General features: G+C 46.4%; 1 protein-coding gene across 1 annotated transcript in view; it reads left to right on the top strand.

The window, feature by feature from the left end:
- The window catches only part of UBE2V1 (ubiquitin conjugating enzyme E2 V1), a 39,355-nt gene extending 26,643 nt beyond the window's left edge, over window positions 1–12,712 (top strand). The window contains exons 3-4 of the mRNA XM_053573482.1: window positions 9,391–9,516; window positions 11,177–12,712. Of these exons, the coding sequence (XP_053429457.1) occupies window positions 9,391–9,516; window positions 11,177–11,323 (273 nt within the window). The 3' untranslated portion in view covers window positions 11,324–12,712. The remainder of the gene's footprint in view (window positions 1–9,390; window positions 9,517–11,176) is intronic.
- Window positions 12,713–20,264: the final 7,552 nt, after the last annotated feature.

Below are 20,264 nucleotides of genomic sequence, written 5' to 3'. Positions count from 1 at the left end.
GGCTTCTTCAGGAAAGAGCTAGCTGGCTGGGGCTGGGGTGGAAAGTAAACTTAATTTTTACCGTGTTCCCACCTATACTCTTTGAGTACATGAAAAGAAAAGGAAGTCCTTCAACCTTAGAGCAAACCTTTCTATCCAAGTACTCCTTGTACAATTTTTTCTGGCAAATGGCTGACTATCCACAGCATTAGGTATGGAGTATTTCTGTTCTCACCACAGAAGGGCTGCATGGTCAGGTTACATAGCAGAGTTTCTTACCCTCAGCATGACTGACGCCCGCTGGGCTTGAACCTTTCTTTGTTACAAGGGGGCATTACAGGGTATTCAGCAGCATCCTTGGCCTCTACTCACTAGATTGCGATAGTACCTGCCCCAATCATGATAGCCACAAATGTCTCCAGACAATGTTTAATCCTTCCTCTCCCCAGCAGGCGAGGGCAAAATTCGCTCTGGTTGAAAAGCACTGTTAGGCCTCTGCGGTTCTCCAAGTTAGTGTTTCTGTGTGTGGGTTAGAGCCTGGGTGTGTGTTTATACACATACCCAAAAGTACTGTGCCCACGCTTAAAAGGGACAAAATAGTCTCAGCGGCATACGAAGAAAAAGAAAGTGATCCTTTCTGCAGTTCATCATGCTCCCCACAGAAAGAAAACTCGTGAGTTGGTGTGGAGAGTGTTTCTACCTGCTTTGGCTGTGGGTACACAAACATAAATACGTATTTTTCTTAAATGGGACCTGGCTATGCATAATGTTTTGTAGCTTTACTTCTTTCACTTAATAGATGGTGGACATCTTTCTGTATCAGTGTGTATTGACCTCTTTTTTGTTGTTGTTTTTTTTTGCAGTTTTTGGCTGGGGCTGGGTATGAACCTGCCACCTCCAGCGTATGGGGTCAGTGCCCTACCCCTTTGAGCCTGTTTTTGAAACAGAGTTTCACTTTGCCCCGGTAGAGTGCGTTGGCTTCATAGCTCACAGCAACCTCTAACTCTTGGGCTCAAGCGATTCTCTTGCCTCAGCCTCCCAAATAGCTGGGACTACAGGCACCCATCACAAGGCCTGGCTAATTTTTTTAGAGATGAGTCTCACTCTAGCTCTGGCTGGTCTTGAGCTTGTGAGCTCAGGCAATCCACCCACCTTGGCCTCTCAAAGTGCTGGGATTACAAGCGTGAGCCACTGTACCCAGCCCCTGACCCCTTTTTTAAAAGCTTTCAGTTATATGACTGATAAACGAATGTTGTCTTAAAAATTTTCAACAATAGGCCAGGTGCAGTGACGCACACCTATAATCCTAGCACTCTGGAAGGCTGAGGCAGGTGGATTGCCTGAGCTCAGGGCATTCAAGACCAGCCTGAGCAAGAGCAAGACCTCATTTCTAAAAAAAAAAATAGCTGTGCACTTGTAGTCCCAGCTACTTGGGAGGCTAAGGCAAGAGGATCTCATGAGCCCAAGAGATTGAGGTTTTTGTGAGCTGTGATGCCATGGCACTCTACCAAGGGCAACAAAGTGAGACTCTATCTCAAAAAAAAAAATAGATAGTATATAGAATAAGAAGCTAACTTAGTTTCTCTGAACTCTGTGTGTCAGGAAGAAAGAAATTCTACCGGCTATTTCTTCCCTCCTCCCCCACTTTATTTGGTATAATTGACAAATAGTCAAGACTCCGATTATATCACACTATACAGTGTGATAATTTGATATATATAGTGTAATAATTACCACAATCAAATTAACATGTGCATCCTTGCACGTGTTTACTGCATGTTTTTCTGTCTGGTGAGAACTTTTAAGATTTTTTTTTTTTTTTTGAGACAGAGTCTTACTTTGTCACCCTCAGTAGAGTACCCTGGAGTCATAGCTCACAGCAACCTCAAAATCTTGGGCTCAAGCGATTCTCTTGCCTCAGCCTCCCGAGTAGCTGGAACTACAGGCACCTGCCACAGTGCCCAGCTATTTTAGAAACAAGATCTTGCTCTGGCTCAGGCTGGTCTCAAACCTGTGAGCTCAGGCTTTCCACCCGCCTTGGCCTCCCAGAGTGCTAGGATTATAGGCATGAGCCACCACACCTGGCTAAAATGTATTCTTTTTTTTTTGTAGAGACAGAGTCTCACTTTATGGCCCTCGGTAGAGTGCCGTGGCCTCACACAGCTCACAGCAACCTCCAACTCCTGGGCTCAAGCGATTCTCTTGCCTCAGCCTCCCGAGTAGCCGGGACTACAGGTGCCCGCCACAACGCCCGGCTATTTCCTGGTTGCAGTTTGGCCGGGGCCGGGTTTGAACCCCCCACCCTCGGTATATGGGGCCGGCGCCCTACCCACTGAGCCACAGGCACCGCCCTCTTTTAGCAGATTTCAAGTCAACAATCCAATATTATTAACTGTAATCACCATGCTATACATTAGATTCCCAGAACTTAACCCATAACTGAAAGTTTGTAACCTTTGGCCAACATCTCCCCATTTCCCACACAGCTCAGCCCCTGGCCACCATTCTTCTGCTCTCGGCTGCCATGAGTTCGACTTTGAGATTGCTTTTATAAGTGAGATCATGCTGTCTGTTCTTTCTGCGTCTGGTTTATTTCACTTAATGTGATGTCCTCCGGGTTCATCCATGTTGTTGAGAATGGCAAGATTTCTTTCTGATTTATGGCCAAATGATACTCTGTTGTGTGTGTTATACCATATTTCCTTTATCCATTCATCCATTGACAGACACGTACATTGTTTCTGTCCAAGTCTGGACTATTGTGAATAATGCTGCAGAGAGCATGGACGTACAGATGCCTCTTCAAAATACTGATTTTATTTTCTTTGGTTTTATATCCAACACTAGGTAACAGATAACATAGGAAGTTGATCAAATAGATGTTGGACTGAGAAAGCAAAAATGGCACACTATGGGGACACAAAGATAACAGCTGCAGAAAACAGTCACCACCCCTGGGGCTGGGGAGCTAGGGAGGGAGCTGAAGCTGTCAGAACCCAGTGCTTGGCTGGTCCCTGCAGGGTACAGGTGAGACTTGGGGGTGAGGCTTGACGGTGGTGGGTGGTGGCATTGCAAGTGGTGGAAGCCAGAACCAACGCCAAGCTGAGGAGCTTATACTGGGGGGATGCTGACAGAGATAGCAAGCAAATAGGAAGAGCAGGTGCCGCCTTGTTTTTATTGTATGTTAGGAGCTTGTGGTTAATTTGACAATTCATTCCTTAGGTGGTATGATATTTGAGTGTGTTAGGACTTGATCAGAGAAATGAATAAATAATATTGCCTGGAGATGGGACTGTGCTCGTGAGTGGGAGGAAGAGGGAGAGTATTCACAGGAGAATTGTGTCTTGTCGCTGGGCAGAGGAGTACATACAGGTGCTGGTTAGTAAGCTCCAAACCCACTTTGCTCTGCTCTGCTTTGGGTACTGGGGCTGGACTCTGCACACTACACATTTCCTTCATCAGCTGGCTTCTTGTTAAGGTTCCACTAGTCAGGCACTCAGGAGAGCACCTAAAAGGCAGAGGGAGAGGGAAGGGATTTCCTTTATCCTGGTATCAGCAGGGAGTTCACACCATGCCCCCCAGGAGGTACTAGCAGCAACCAGGCAGTGCCCCCTCAAAGATCTGAGTTCAGCTCTTGCAACCTCTTCCTTAGTTCAGTAAAGCTGCTCCCTTCATTCGCCAGCCTTAAGGGTCTCCATCCTGCTTCCTGTAGTTTTTACTTTTATGTTAGTTTAAGTTGCCTTTTTGCTCTTTCAGTCTACTGACATCTTCTTAACCAATTCTCCGTATTAAATTCTGTGTTACAGGCTCAGCGCCTATAGCTCAGCAGCTAGGGTGCAAGCCACGTACACTGGAGCTAGTGGGTTCGAATCCAGCCAGGGCCTGCTAAACGACAAACTACAACCAAAAAAATAGCCAGGCTTTCTGGCAGGTGCCGATAGTCCCAGCTACTTGGGAGGCAGAAGCAAGAGAATCGCTTAAGCCCAAGAGTTTGAGGTGCTACATCACAGCCACGGCACTCTACCCAGGGCAACATAGTGAGACTCTGTCTCAAAAAAATAAATAAATAAATTCTGTGTTATAATATGTAATGTGGTATCTTTTTTCCTGAATTAGCCCTAACTACCAAATCCCTAACTTCTCCCCAGAGTGACTATGATCAGCATTTTTTTTATTAAATCATAGCTGTGTACATTAATGCAATCATGGGGGGTACCATGCGCTGGTTTTATATACAATTGGAAATATTTTCATCACACTGGTTAACATAGCCTTTCTGGCTTTTTCTTAGTTATTGTGTTAAACATTTATAGTCTACATTTAGTAAGTTTCACGTGTACCCTTGTAAGATGCACCGTGGTATGATCAGCATTTTAACATATCATGTGCCCACATTGTACATTAAATGCATGTTATACGTAACTAGGCAAGATTTGGATTGAGTAGCAGTTGACTAGTTGACTTGATATTACCTTTTTATATATTTAAGACCTTGTAATTTTCTTTTCATATTTTTATAGCTAATACCTTATTCCTTTCCTGATATCTTTTTTTTTTTTTTTTTTTAAGACAGAGGCTCACTTTCTCGCCCTCAGTAAAGTACCCTATCTTCATAGCTCACATCAGCCTCGAACTCTTGGGCTCAAGTGATTCTCTTGCCTCGGCCTCCCAAGTAGCTGGGACTACAGGCACCCGCCACAATGCCCAGCTGTTTTTAGAGACAGGGTCTCGCTCTTGCTCAGTCTGGTCTTAAACTCCTAAGCTCAAGTAATCCACCCATCTCGGCCTCCCAGAGTGCTGGAATTATAGGCATGCACCACCGCACCCGGCCTTATATCTTACACATTTTTTAAATAAATCTTATTTTATAATATTTTGAGATTTGCAGAAAAGTTGCAGAAGATAGTACAGAAAGTTCCCCTCATGCCCCCACCCCATATCCCCTAATGTTAACATCTCATATTAATACGGTACATTTGGTCATAACCAATGGACCAATATTGTTTGATACGTTATTATTAACCAAAGTCCATACCTTATTCATTGTTCTTAGTTTTCACCTTATGTCTGTTTTTTGTTCCAGAATCCCATCCAAGGTACCCCATTACATTTGGAAGTCATATCTCAGGTTCCTTGTGGCTATGACACTTTCTCAGGTTTTTCTTGGTTTGGGTGCCTTTTGATTATTTTGAGGAGTAATGATCAAGTGTTTTATAGAATGTCTCTCTATTAAACTTTGGTGTTGGCTTGGTGCCTGTAGCTCAAGTGACTAAGGCGTCAGCCACATACACCAAAGTCGGTGGGTTCGAATCCAGCCAGGCCTGCCAAACAACAATGACAACTACAAGCAAAAAATAACTGGGCGTTGTGGTGGACGCCTATAATCCTAGCTACTTGGGAGCCTAGGGCAAGAGAATCACTTAAGCCCGGAAGCTGGAGGTTGCTGTGAGCTGTAATGCTATGGCACTCTACCCAGGGTGACAGCTTGAGGCTCTGTCTCCAAAAAGAAAACAACAACAACAAAAAGAAACTTTGGTGTTCTCATAAACAGACTGGGGTTATATATACACATGTGCATGTATGTTAAGGCCCAGGAAAATTTTGCTCTGGTTCTGTAGTAGTGCCTAATAGCTAAAATAGCCTCTGTGAATACAAATATACCCAGAGTTGGAACAAGGTGTGTGTCTGCTTCAATAGGTGGTGTATAATCTGCAGCTTCTGTCTTTACCAAGTGCTGTGTCTTGGCAGTCTTTGTGTATGTGTGTATGCACACCTTTGAAAAGGCTGCAAAGTGTTCAGTTACAGGAATATACCATATTTATTTTGCTTCCCATTACTGTGCCCAAGTATGAGTGCATCTGTAGGAATTCCTAAAAGGAATTGCCTGATTCTTGACTAGATAGGCATTGCCAAGTTGCCCCAGGAAGCTTAAACCATATCAACAAAGTGGAAAGTGTTTGTTTCATGATCAAATAATGAGTCTTAAGAGTAGTGTTCCTCACAGAGACAGAATGTTCTATCAATTCTCCTTCAGAGACATTTTTAGCAAGTCCCTGGACCATCAATGAATAAACTAGAAGCAGAAAACCAGAAACTCTATTCTCTACCAAAGAAAGTTTTGGGGGGCTTTTCAATGACCCTTCAGGTTTGTCTCTATGATCACTTGACTTGAGGATTTTTTTCTTTTTTTATTGTATGAAAGTGTCAGTTGAACATCAGTGGTCAAAAATTTGATAGGTCTTTTTCTTTTTAAGAAATTAGTGATAGCATGGGTATTTTAAATTTTAACTTCATAATATCAAGTAATATTAAGATTTACTCTAGGCTCGGCGCCCATACTCAGTGGTTACGGTGCCTGCCACATCCACCGGAGCCGGTGGATTCAAACCTGGCCGGGGCCTGCTAAACAACAACAAAAAAAATAGCAGGGTGTTGTGGCAGGCACCTGTAGTCCCAGCTACTTGAGAGGCTGAGGCAAGAGAATCACGTAAGCCCAAGAATTTGAGGTTGCTGTGAGCTGTGATGTAACGGCACTCTACCGAGGGCAACAAAGTGAGACTCTTTCAAAAAAATAAAAAGATTTGCTCTATCTGGAGATCAGAATCCCTTTACTAAGCTGCTCACCTTCTTAGCCGTTTGAGGTTATTGTCAATAAAATGCTTAGTGAAATCTTAGCAGCACTGAGAAGCTGCAGAACATGCCAACAGATGACTAAACTGGTGTATCCAAGCCTCCACAATGTGTTACCAATGATTTTAAGACTGGGATTTTGAGTCCATGCCCCTTGAAAGAGACTTTTTATGTTTTTGTTTTTGTTCTTTTTTTAATTTTGCTTTCAACTGGCTTTCAACTGGCTTTACTCATCTTAGTTTGAAGTTTGTTTTTTTGTTTTTAATTTTTTTTTCTTTTCTTCCTTTAGCGATTCTCTTGCCCTTAGCCTCCCAAGTAGCTGGGACTACAGGCGCCCACCACAATACCCAGCTTTTTTGGGTAGAGACGGGGTCTTACTCTGGCTCAGGATGGTCTTGAACCTCTGAGCTCAAGCAATCCACCCACCTCGGCCTCCCACAGCTCTAGGACTACAGGTGTGAGTCACCAAGTCCAGCTTAAAAGAGACTTTTTAATATAAGATCTTCAAGGTCTTCAATTTAAGGTCTTTAAATTGTGTGATAAAACCATGGGCGCACAAATGCTGGGCACACGCAGAGATGAATTTGTGATCCGTGCAGTCAACAGACACCTGAGAACGCAGTTGTCGATGGAGACTGTGCTGGGTGCTAAGGATCTTTTATAATATTTTCCATAAATCTGTATGTAAATCATTTCCTTGTTTGCTTCCTACTTGTTCTGTTTACTGAGAAGACTTTTCTTTGAAGAAACACATTAATTGCAATGAGGTGTTCCTTTTGTGAAAGTATAAAGAGCACCATCCATTCAATCACCGAACACTGCGGGTCAGTTCTGTTGAGGCCCCTGCCTTCTGGGTTTCGCATTTAGTGAGGGAGGCTGATGTGTGGCTGAGTGCCAGTCTTCAGGCGGGGATCAGGAGCACTGAGAGAGGAGCAGCTGGCACTGGGCCCCACGGCATGTGTGAAGAGGAGTGAGGGGCTGGGCAGGGAGGGTGTAGAGTAAAAGGAGAGGAGGCCAGGGCTGCACGGGTCAGTGTGGGAACTTGGGCTTCCTGTGTTGTAGGAAGCCATTGGAGGGGTTAAGGCAGCAGAGACTCGGTGTTCAGAGGAGGTCACGGTGGGGTGGAGGAACATGGAGTTTCTTGAAGGTAGAAGCAATGGGACCTTCTGATGCTTGGAAGGTATGAGTTAGGGGGAATGGAGCTCGAGGTTGGCTGCTAGATTTTTGCTTTGGGTGGTACCACTTCTAAGGAAGAGAGGGGAGGAGGAGTAGGTTGAGTATAAGTTGAAATCCAGATTTGAGGGCGGCGCCTGTGGCTCAGTCTGTAAGGCGCTGGCCCCATATACCCAGGGTGGCGGGTTCAAACCCGGCCCCGGCCAAACTGCAACCAAAAAATAGCCGGGCGTTGTGGCGGGCGCCTGTGGTCCCAGCTACTTGGGAGGCCAAGGCAGGAGAATCTCTTAAGCCCAGTTGGAGGTTGCTGTGAGCTGTGTGAGGCCACGGCACTCTACCGAGGGCCATAAAGTGAGACTCTTGTCTCTACAAAAAAAAAAAAAAAAAGAAATCCAGATTTGATTTTGGTTTGGTTTGGTTATAGTCTGGGATCCTTCTAGATGAGAGAGTTCTGTGGGTTTATCATGATGAACACCTTCTGGATCTAAAGTACATGGCATCTTGTTTAGAATACCTTTTCAAGGGTTTAAATCTCATCCTCTATGATCTGTTCCCCCTTTTAAGACCAATAGGTGTCTCTGTTTACATCAGGACAGTTACTTAGGCAGCACAGGGCTCCTGAGGGTGGGGCACTGATGCCTGAGACAATAACCCACAGGAGGGTAGCCTTTCCCCTCAAAGGGGTTACCCTGATAGGGAGCTGTCACCCTTTGGTGTGGTCTTCAGACGTAACATTCTAACACTGTGACTTCCCGTAGGACAGAGAGTTAGAGAGTGGGTGGTGTTGAACTGAGTCTTCAGGATGTGAGGTATCTGGGTAGGGGAGGGCACTCCAGGCAGAAGGAAGAGCCCAGCTACAGCTCGTGTCTTGCTGCTCATCAGGTAGATGTTACAGTGAAAGGTTATCAGCCTGGGATAGGCTTTTTCAGTGTTTCTCAACAAAGGCTCAGTTGGCCTTTTAAGCAGGACTTTTGTTTCCTGTGCAGGTGTGGGGTCCTCTCCCACAAAATGCCACTAATCTCTCAGGTCATCACGACTACAAAGAAAAAAGAAAGCCTGCAGGGAAGATAAAGCACTGGGGCTGAGATCCCTTACATGGTGTCCAGCCCCAGAGTGAGGGAGAAGGGGCAGCTGCTCTGGGTCTGCACCCCACCTGCTCCTCGTCTGAGTTTTGTAGTTTTCCAAAGCAGTTGCCTGTTCAATGCTTTGCACATGGTGGTATTTGATACTGGTTGATGATCCCAGCGAGAGTGGACATTTAGTGTGGTTTCCTAAAATAAAGACTGCCTCTTCCACACCATTCCCCAGAGAGTAGAACAGGGTTGCAGAGTAGGGAAATTAACATAAAAATAGGTCCTTCTGATTGGATTTAATAATACTAACTAAAAACTCCAGTGATGTTAGCTTAAATGTTCTCTCTTTTTTTGTTTCCCCAAGACCCAGAATTCATATCAACTAGTTACTGACATACCATGTAACAAATGGTTGCTGTGCTGGAAACAGATGTACCAGTTCTACAGTCAGAAATGAATAGGGTTTCACAAGATCCACCTTTTCAAATTCTTTGTTTCTAATTGCCTGATATCCTTCTACCCTTTTTTTTTCCAGACAATTTATGAAAACCGAATATACAGCCTTAAAATAGAATGTGGACCTAAATACCCAGAAGCACCCCCCTTTGTAAGATTTGTAACAAAAATTAATATGAATGGAGTTAATAGTTCTAACGGAGTGGTAAGTAGCTTTTCCTGTCCCTGCTTGTTTCTTGGCATTGAGAATTGCTTTCTACATAACATCAGGAACATTTGGACTGGGCCAAATTCCTTATGTTCTTTGGTTATTTGATGATAAAATACATCACGGTGCATGTGATTGCAGATTTGGGGTGGGACCTGTTTTCCGATTGTATTTGACTGTCACTCACTCATTCAGCACCTTCTCTGGGCCAGCTCTGTGATCACTTTGAGATATGAGCTCATTTAGCCCTCTTGACACTCTTATCAGGTAGAGATGAGGAAACTGAGGCACAGAGATGTAAGATCTTGCCCAAGGCAGCACCTTTATCTCCTGGGCCTTATTTTTGAACCACTAGTACATAATGTTTTTCCTTGAGTGGCCTTGCCTTTTAAGCTTATTTTTTACTACCATAAATGGAAACCAATCTCATGTGTCATAAGAAGGCAATTCTGGCAACAATAAATATTACCAAAATAGAACAGTGCTAATAAATTCTTACTCTATATGTTATTTGTCAAAGGCTTTGAGCCTTAGAGAGAGACCTGTTCTGTTCAAAGGGGAGATCACCAAGTGTTAAAGGGTATACTCACATCACCATCATGCCAAGCCTTTGTCTTTGAGATGTTCAAAAGACTTGAAAGGAAACAGAAAAGAGATGAGCCTTGCCACTGTGTATTCAGTGTTTAATGCTGTCTCTCAGTCACACCTAAAGTCCTGAACCCAGAATTCAGCCCACACTTTGGGGAATTTATTTTGGGAGACAAGACACTAACCCAGAGCCTTTGGCTCTGTGCAGACCGATGTCACTGAAGCTCAGGCTCAAGCTGCCCTCTGCCTTTGCTTTCTTTCCTGACCTGCCTGTTTTCCATCACCCACCCCTGGGGGTGGTGTCAAGTGGGGATGGCCCTGGGCCCTGCAGTAGGTCATTGTTACAGAGTTGAGTTAGGCTATGACTCCTGCTAGCTGTCAGTGTCACTATTCCCTTCTCCCAAATAGTGAGGATTTGGGGCACAAAAAGGAAACTGTCTGGGAGCAGTGGCTCTGACCTGTAACCCTAGCAGTCTGGGAGGCTGAGGCAGGAGGATTACTTGAACTCAGGAGTTCAAGATCCACCTGAGCAAGAGCCAGACCCCATCTCTACTAAAAATAGGGGAAAAAGCTGGGCGTTGTGGCACGTGCCTATAGTCCCAGCTACTCGGGAGGCTAGGCAGAAACACTGACTGGAGGGAGGGAGTCATGCAGGCGTGTGACCTGTGTGTCAAGTGTCATTTTGTGGTCAGCATGTTGAACTTGAAAAATGCCCTTTACGGGCGGCGCCTATGGCTCAGTGAGTAGGGCACTAGCCCCATATACCAAGGGTGGCGGGTTCGAACCCAGCCCCAGCCAAACTGCAATAAAAAAATAGTAGGGCATTGTGGCAGGTGCCTATAGTCCCAGCTACTCGGGAGGCCCAGGCAAGAGAATTGCCTAAGCCCAAGAGCTGGAGGTTGCCGTGAGCTGTGACACCACGACACTCTACCAAGGGCAACAAAGTGAAACTCTATCTCTTAAAAAAAAAAAATGCCCTTTACTCACGTTTGTACTGTAGCTTATCCACAGCATACAGCTATTTTATTTGAGAGCCTGAGAGTAATTTGTTTCTGTTTGCCTTTTTTAGGTGGACCCAAGAGCCATATCAGTGCTAGCAAAATGGCAGAATTCATATAGCATCAAAGTTGTCCTGCAAGAGCTTCGGCGCCTAATGATGTCTAAAGAAAATATGAAACTCCCTCAGCCACCTGAAGGACAGTGTTATAGCAATTAATCAAAAGGAAAACCACAGGCCCTCCCCCTTCCCCCTATTCGATTTAAGCAGTCTTCATTTTCCACAGTAGTAAATTTTCTAGATACGTCTTGTAGACCTCAAAGTACTGGAAAGGAAGCTCCCATTCAAAGGCAATTTATCTTAAGATACTGTAAATGATACTAATTTTTTGTCCATTTGAAATATATAAGTTGTGCTATAACAAATCATCCCATCAAGTGTAACCACTGTCCACGTAGCTGAACTTCTGGGATCAAGAAAGTATATTTAAATTGGTTCCCATCATAACTGGTGGGGCACATCTAACTCAACTGTGAAAAGACACATCACACAATCACCTTGCTGCTGATTACATGGCCTGGGGTCTCTGCCTTCTCTCTTTCCCTTGCCCCTGTCTCCTCCCCTCCCTGCAACAGCCCTCTAGCTTGGGGGCTTGTTAGAGTAGACATGAAGGTTTCAGGTCACAGCCTGTGGGACTACTGCTGGGTGTGTGGGGTGCTTTGTCTGCACCCCTGATTTCTTTAAGTCTTAAATGATGCCCCCTTCCAAGCCATCATCCCCTTCCCATTCTCCTCCACTCCCACCCTTGGCCAAAGCATAGATTGTAACCCCTCTGCTCCCCTCTGAGATTGGCCTTCGGTGAGGAATTCAGGGCTTTCCCCATATCTTCTGTCCCCCACCTTTATCGAGGGGTGCTGCTTTCTCCTCCCTCCTCCTCAACTCCCTCTTTGCACTGTCACCACCCAACACTTTCCATGACACTTCCTTGCTTTGGCCAAAAGCCATCAGGTAAGGTTGGAAAGAGTCTCTGACCTCCCTTGTTTAGTTTTGGAATCGCATTTATTCACTCCACCAGCCTGGGAAATGAATTGGGTCCTCAGCCCTGCCACCTCTGCTGTCATCATCAGCTGTTGCATTTTTTTAGCTCAGGTTTTGATAAGGTGAACAGTCACCAGGGTTACTCAGACCTGCCAGCTCTGAAGAGTCCTTGGGAACTTGGAGAAAGCCCACATGAAGACACTTGTAAGCACACACCATCTCTCTGAATTGTTTTGTTTTCCTGTAATTGCTTTTGCTTTTAAAAATCAAAGAAGTTTTAAACAGGGCTCTCATTTTGTCATCCTTGAAATCAACTGGGGTCTAGTTTGGAATTTGACAACTGGAACAAAAAAACCTTGAATTCAGTGCATACTTTGGTTTTGGTGCTGCTGCTTCGCACGATCCAATCCTCAGCAGGGATCCAGAAAGAACTGGGTGAGCACAGCTGATCCCCAAAAGGCGGGCTTGACTTCCTGGCAAATGGCTGCGTTTTTTCACATTCTGTTCAGGACCACTAAATGCTGAAATGTGGATGCGTACCGAAATAAAAGCAATTCATTGTGTACTAAAGGTTTTTTTTTTTTTAAATTTAGTATTTGTGTAAAACCACCTTTTGAGCAGCAACTGTCAAAAGTCTGGAAAGCAATTGATGTTTCCATTAATCTTTTTCTGGGGAAAACGTTAGTTCTAAGGATTTAACATCCTGTAAGTAAAGTTTAACATAACAGTATTCCATAAGCAGCCTTTTGATTGTCAGACCATTGCCTGATTTTAATATAATAAAAAAAAGTGTGCGTTAATATTTAACAGGCTGTGCTCTTCTTCCTCTTGACATTTTAATTTTAGAGACAATTTAATGTTTTAGATGTTTTTGGATTCAAGTCAACATCCTAAAGCAAGGGTTGACAAACTTTTTCAACAAAGGGCCTAAATTTGTAAATATTTAGGCTTTGCAGGCCAAGAGGCAAAATCAAGGATATTATGGAAGTACTTAGATAAAAAGAGAAAACAAATTTACACGAATTTTTTAATTGGTGAAATTCAAAATAGAGTATTTTTGAAATGTTACTGGCCTACTACTATGGTGAAGAGTTTGCTTGCAGTGTTTCTCAACCTTCCTAATGCCGCGGCCCTTTGGAACAGTTCCTGTGGGTCGTGACCCACAGGTTGAGAACCACTGGCTTAGAGGATAACATTTTGCTTAATTTGGGCTCAAAGTTAGTGTTCCCTATCAGATCAATTGCAAATGTTCATGAAAAATTACTCATTCAAGACACCATATAATGGGCGGTGCCCATAGCTAGGTGGCTAGGGCGCTGGCCACAAACACTGGGGCTGGCGGGTTCCAACCAGGCCCAGGCCTGCTGAAACAACAATGACAACTGCAACAAAAAAAATAGGTGAGCATTGTGGCGGTCACCTGTAGTCCCAACTACTTGAGAGACTAAGGCAAGAGAATCACTTAAGCCCAAAAGTTTTTCTTTTTTTTTTTTTTTTTTTAATTTTTTTTGTACAGACAGAGTCTCACTGTACCACCCTCGGGTAGAGTGCCGTGGCATCACATGGCTCACAGCGACCTCTAACTCCTGGGCTTACACGATTCTCCTGCCTCAGCCTCCCCGAGCAGCTGGGACTACAAGCGCCCGCCACAACGCCCGGCTATTTTTTTGTTGCAGTTTGGCCGGGGCTGGGCTTGAACCCACCACCCTCGGTATATGGGGCCAGCGCCCTACTCACTGAGCCACAGGCGCCGCCCCCCCAAAAGTTTTTTGTTTTTGTTTTTTTTTGACAGAATCATACTACGTCACCCTTGGTACAGTGCTGAGGTTTAACAACTCACAGCAACCTAAAACTTTTGGGCTTAAGAGATTGTGTACTACAGGCACCCGCCACAATACCCAGCCAGTTTTTGTTGCCATTGTTATTGTTGTTTAGCTGGCCCAGCCTGGTTCATTGGTGTATGTGGCTGGCGCCGTAATCACTATGCTACCGACACCAAGCCATTAAGCCCAAGAGTTTGAGGTTGCTGTGAGCTATAATGCCCCAGCACTCTACCAAGGGTGACATAATAAGAGTCTGTCTCAAAAAAAAAAAAAAAAAAAAAAAGAAGACACTCTATAAGATCAGGCTAGATTTGGCCCATGAACCATAGTTTGGCAACTCCTATCCTTAAAGATTTTTTTAGTTTAAAAAAGGGCTCTTCTAGGCAGCACCGGTGGCTCAGTGAGTAGAGTGCCAGCCCCATATACTGCAGGTGGCTGGTTTGAACCCGGCGCCAGCCAAACTGCAACAAAAAAATAGCTGAGCGTTGTGGTGGGCACCTGTAGTCCCAGCTACTTGGGAGGCTGAGGCATAAGAATCGCCTAAGCCCAAGAGCTGGAGGTTGCTGTGAGCTGTGTGATGCCACGGCACTCTACCCAGGGTGACAAAGTGAAGACTGTCTCTTAAAAAAAAAAAAGAAAAAAAGGCTCTTGTGGCTCGGCACCCATATCACAGTGGTTAAGCTACAGCCACATACACTGAGGCTGGCGGATTCGAACCCAGCCCAGGGTTAGGAGTTTGAGACCAGCCTGAGCAAGAGTGGGACCCCATTTCTACTAAAAATAGAAAAACTAGCTGGGCATTGTGGCAGGCACCTGTAGTCCCAGCTACTTGGGAGGCTGAGGCAGGAGGATCACTTGAACCTAGGAGTGTGAGGTTACTGTGAGCTATGATGCCGTGGCACTCTACCCAGGGCACAGAATGAGGCTCTGTCTCAAAAATAATAATAATTTCAAAATGTTGGAAAACCCCAAAGCAAATTCAGGGCTAAATCTAGAAGTGGCACCTCTTCTGTACTGAGTGACTCCCAAAGAGGAAAACAAGTCCTGTCTCAAATCCCAGAGCATGCACTTGGAACATTCTGATCACTGGTCTGTGAAGAACTGGGCTGAGGCCTCTGACACTGAAATAGAGCCCACTGTGACCGCTGTTTGATCTTGTGGCATTATGTCCTACACTTGTGTAACTGCCCTCCATTGTTGGTCAGAATTTTATGGATGAAGTTTAGGCCTAAACTTAACTGCTCATCAGGTTCACAGAGTCCGCTCCTACCAGGTGACTTCCTGCTCACACACCTCCAATCCCCAATCTCTGTCCGGTTTTCTGTACCAGAGAGTAGGTAAGTCCACTCCTAATTTTCACTCTGTGGAACTTTAGGGTACAGGGGAGTCTCCATGGTGACCTGACAAAGTTGGAGGAGGTGGTAGATACAGAAGGCACTCCCTTCCCCTGGTTTACCAACAGCAGAGCCAGCCATGGGTCTCTGCTTCCTTGTGACCTCTGACCAAGTCCCTGGTCTGGGGTGAGGCAGGTCCCTTGAGCTGCATCTCTGCTCAAGAAAGTTTCTGGGCCCTTTGGGTAGGGGCCCCGTTGGCAGCTCTGCCACCTCTAGGTGTGATGTTGTTCAGCAGCATGGATGGTATCAGGTAAATGGACCAGACCTTGCAGATTCTGTGCTCCTCTTGCTGTCCTGCAGGGAACCCTGCTTAACATCACTCACTCATCGTGGGACTCCACGAAGGAAGTTCAGGATGCGACAGACGTTACAGGTTTCCTCACTTAGCAGAGGAGAACCAAGCAGAGGCAGCTTGCGAAAGCATCTTCATTCTTTCCACTTTGAGAGAGAGAAGCCGCTGGCATGGGCTGGCTGTCCACAGCTCTGCGCCCCAGGGCTGATAGCAGATCTACGCAGTCTTCCTCGTGGGAGCCTGCACAAGGTCACCTGCCATCTGCACTCGGAGCAGTCAGGCTGAGGGGACCTGGGCAGAGGAGAGATGAGATGGGTCTATGGTGACTCATTGTTGGTACTGGTCCTGTCACCATGATCAAGAAGGCCAAATCTGGGCGGCGCCTGTGGCTCAGAGGAGTAGGCGCCAACCCCATATGCCAGAGGTGGCAGGTTCAAACCCAGCCCCGGCCAAAAACTAAAAAAAAAAAAAGAAGGCCAAATCTTTGGGGTTCTGGCATGTGTCTGATGCCACACAGGGGAGTGGGGACAGGTAAGTGTGAAGGTGTCACTCAGTATTTGGCACTTGGGCTCAGTGAATATCTGATCTTTCTGATTTTCCATGACAAGCTATAAATGCAGGCCTTTAAATCTCCCAACATTTGTGTCAATTAACAAAATTGTCACACCTCCTGCAGAACAAAGTAAATTCATCCATGGGCTGAGCCCAGCTTGCAGGCCACAGCTGAAATGGCTACATATGGCCCTCTGTCACCAGCTGCCCCCAGTCTTCCCAAGATTGTCAAAGTAGCATCCCCACGACCTCTAGGAGGCCTGTGGCCCTGGCGGCTCCGCCTGGGATGTGCTGTGGCCCCTTAGAACATGGTTATGAGACCCATGAGAAACAGACCCACGGGTCACTGCACCACTAGATACCATTGAGAAAAAAATGCTGCCACTTGGAAATGTAAGATACTATTAATTGTAAAGAATGTCCCAGTACCAGAAATGTTAGAGTTCAACAGTGTCCACGTCAGAGTCAGCAGAATATCTGCTGGCATATCTGTCAGTCGTGACAGCGAGTGGGAGGCAGCCACCCTGCCGGTGAAGGCCGGGACCACTAGGACAAATCTGAACTGTAGAGACCCCATTTGGTTTGTTTGTTTTGTTTTTGACAGTCTCAAGCTGTCGCCCTGAGTAGAGTGCTGTGACATCACAGCTCACAGCAACCTCCAACTCTTAGGCTTAAACAATTCTCTTGCCTCAGCCTCCCAAGTAGCTGGGACTACAGGCGCCCGCCACAACGCCTGGCTATTTTTTTGGTTGTAGTTCTCATTGTTGTTTGGCAGGCCTGGCCTGGATTCGAACCCGCCAGCTCTAGTGTATGTGGCTGGCACCTTAGCCGCTTGAGCTACAGGTGCCGAGCCAGCCATTTTTGCTTTTTATTAAATAGAGACTGCATAAACTTAGAAAGTACCTTAAGCAACAGAGAAGGAAGGGAGTGCAGGGGGAAGCCTCCTCCAAGACTGAGCCCCTGCCCCCTTCACATGCCCTTCACTTTCCTCCTCCCCTGGATGTTTCTCCAGGTGCGAAGCTGCGCCTAGAGACCTGCCCTGCACCTGACCAGCTGCATGACCCGCCACCACCTCCGGGCCAGGCCTTTACTGCTGGCCTGAGATGGTCTCCAAAGCTGCACTGACCAGCCTTAAGGCACGTGTGTGCGAGCAAATCTGTGGAATAAAGTCCTAGAAGTTGAATTCTCCATTCAAGGACATGGGTTTTTGTTTGTTTATTTGTTTGGAGACAGAGTCTCACTCTGTCACCCTGGGTAAAGTACTATGGTGTCAGAGCTCACAGCAACCTCAAAACTCAGGCTTAAGCAATACTCTTGTCTCAGCCTCCTGACTAGCTGGGACTACAGGTACCCACCACAGTGCCTGGCTAGTTTTTCTATTTTTAGTAGAGACGGGGGTCTCACTCTTGCTTAGTCTGGTCTTGAACTTCTGAGCTCAAGGAATCCACCCATCTCAGCCTCCCAGAGTGTGAGCCACCACGCCCGGCCTGACATGGGCATTTTTAATTCTGACGTTTTCTTTTTTTTTTTGTAGAGACAGAGTCTCACCTTATCGCCCTCGGTAGAGTGCCGTGGCGTCACACAGCTCACAGCAACCTCCAAATCCTTGGGCTTAGGCGATTCTCTTGACTCAGCCTCCCAAGTAGCTGGGACTACAGGCGCCTGCCACAACACCCGGGTATTTTTTTTTGTTGTTGCAGTTTGGCCGGGGCTGGGTTTGAACTCACCACCCTCGGCATATGGGGCCAGCACCCTACCTGCTGAGCCACAGGCGCCGCCCAATTCTGACGTTTTCAACTTGCCTACAAAGAAGTAGCAGCTCTCCCTCCCACCAAGGATGCAGGCCCAGGGCCACACACTCTCTGGGAGCACACTCTGTCTTTGAGCTGCACTTGGTCATGATCATCTTGTGCAGACGAGGCTGTGTGTCCTTATGGTGAAAAACAAACTGTGTTCTTTGCTTGTCTTGGTTACTTTTGCTCACTGACCTGTAGAGTGCCTTATATAATGAGTTCTTGCTGTCTGAAACTGTCATTGGAAGCAAAAACAAGTGGCTGTGGTGCAGCTTGGGGGGACAGCTGACCAGCGGCCACTTACACCAGCCACCAAGTGGCCCCGGGGACAGGTGTGTAGGTGCATGTGCAGTGAGATTTATACTCTGCTCTCGTAGTCAGTCAGGGACATTGTCAGTACCTCCCTCAAGAGGCTGGAAAGTGGCTCAGCGCCTGTGGCTCAGCGGCTAGGGTGCCAGCCACATACACCAGAGCTGGCGGGTTCAAATCCAGCCAAACAACGACAACTACAACCAAAAAAATATCCGGGCGTTATGGCGGGCGCCTGTAGTCTCAGCTACTTGGGAGGCTGAGGCAAGAGAATCACTTAAGCTCAGGAGTTTGAGATTTCTTGTGAGCTATGATGCCACAAGCTGTGATGCCACGACACTCTACCAAGGGTAACAATGTAAGACTCTGTCTCAAAAAAATAAAAAAACAGCCAGGTGCTATGGTGGGCGCCTGTAGTCCCAGCTACTTGGGAGGCTGAGGCAAGAGAATCGCTTAAACCCAAGAGTCTGGGTTTGCTGTAAACTACGATGCCATGATACTCTACCCAGGGCAACAAAGTAAGACTCTGTCTCAAAAAAAAAAGGCACAGGCAGTGGTAGAGAGAAGCCGGTAGGCCACCCACCTCGGCAGCTAATGGCACCTCCCTACCCTGAGCTTCACCAAGAGGGAAGCCACCACCATCACCACCAGCCCAGCCCAGGATGCTGTCTAATAGATGGCAATTGATGCTGCTTGGTGTGATGACATGAAATTCCTTTTTCTTTTTTTTTTGTAGAGACAAGATCTTGCTATTTTTTTTTTGTTTGTTTGTTTTTTGTTTTTGTTTTATTTTTGTAGAGACAGAGTCTCACTGTACCGCCCTCGGGTAGAGTGCCGTGGCATCACACGGCTCACAGCAACCTCTAACTCTTGGGCTTACGCGATTCTCTTGCCTCAGCCTCCTGGAGCAGCTGGGACTACAGGCGCCCGCCACAACACCCAGCTATTTTTTTGTTGCAATTTGGCCGGAGCTGGGTTTGAACCCGCCACCCTCGGCTGGAGGCCAAGGCAGGTGGGTTGCTTGAGCTTACGAGTTCAAAACCAGCCTGAGCAAAAGCAAGACCCCCATCTCTACTAAAAATAGAAAAACTGAGGCAAGAGAATCGCTTGAACCCTGAGTTGGAGGCTGCTGTGAGCTATGACACCATGGCTCTGTATCCAGAGCAATAGCTTGAGACGGTCTCAAAAAAAAAAAAAAAAGAAAAAAGTCAGCTTCAAAAGGGCAGGGACAGGGCCTGCTGCATTCACGGCTATGTTCTGCTATCTCACACAATGGCATACAGTAGATACTCAATAAATATCTGTAGGGCAGCGCCCATAGCTTAGTGGGTAGGGCGCTGACCACATGCTGGCGGGTTCGAACCTGGTCCAGGCCAGCTAAAACAACAATGACAAGTGTAACAAAAAATTGGCTGTACGTTGTGGCGGGCACCTGTAGTCCCAGTTACTTGGGAGGCTGAGGCAAGAGAATTGCTTAAGCCCAAGAGTTAAAGGTTGCTGTGAGCTGTGATGGTCACAGCACTCTACCCAGAGTGACAGCTTGAGACTGTCTCAAAAAAAAAAAAAAGTACGTGGAAATGGGAAACGGGATGAAAAGACAAACACTCAAGTGATTGAGTAGAGGTAAGATCGTGCCATCATCTCCCTACCTCTCTGGACTCCTCTGCCTACCAGCTGTGTGACCCTGAGCAGGTTCATTAACCTCTCTGTGCCTTTTGGTATCCACTTCACCGGGTTATTCTAAGGTATACGTGGAGTTTTACGTACAGCGGGTTTCTCACAGCCCTGGGCACAGAGTAAAAACCGTAAATGTGAATTAGCCCTGTTTTGAAGCCATTTCACAGGAGAAACTCCCCAGATCTAGCGGCCCTCGGCTTCGCCGTGCCGGCTCGGGCCTGCACGCCTGCCCTGGGCCAGCAGAGGGCGTGCGCGCGCTGCGAACCTAGGCTGCTGCTCGGC

Source organism: Nycticebus coucang, chromosome 21, assembly GCF_027406575.1.
Source record: "Nycticebus coucang isolate mNycCou1 chromosome 21, mNycCou1.pri, whole genome shotgun sequence".
NCBI lineage: Eukaryota > Metazoa > Chordata > Mammalia > Primates > Lorisidae > Nycticebus > Nycticebus coucang.
The sequence above is the reverse complement of the archived record's forward strand: the minus strand, read 5'-3'. Positions and strand labels throughout refer to the sequence as shown.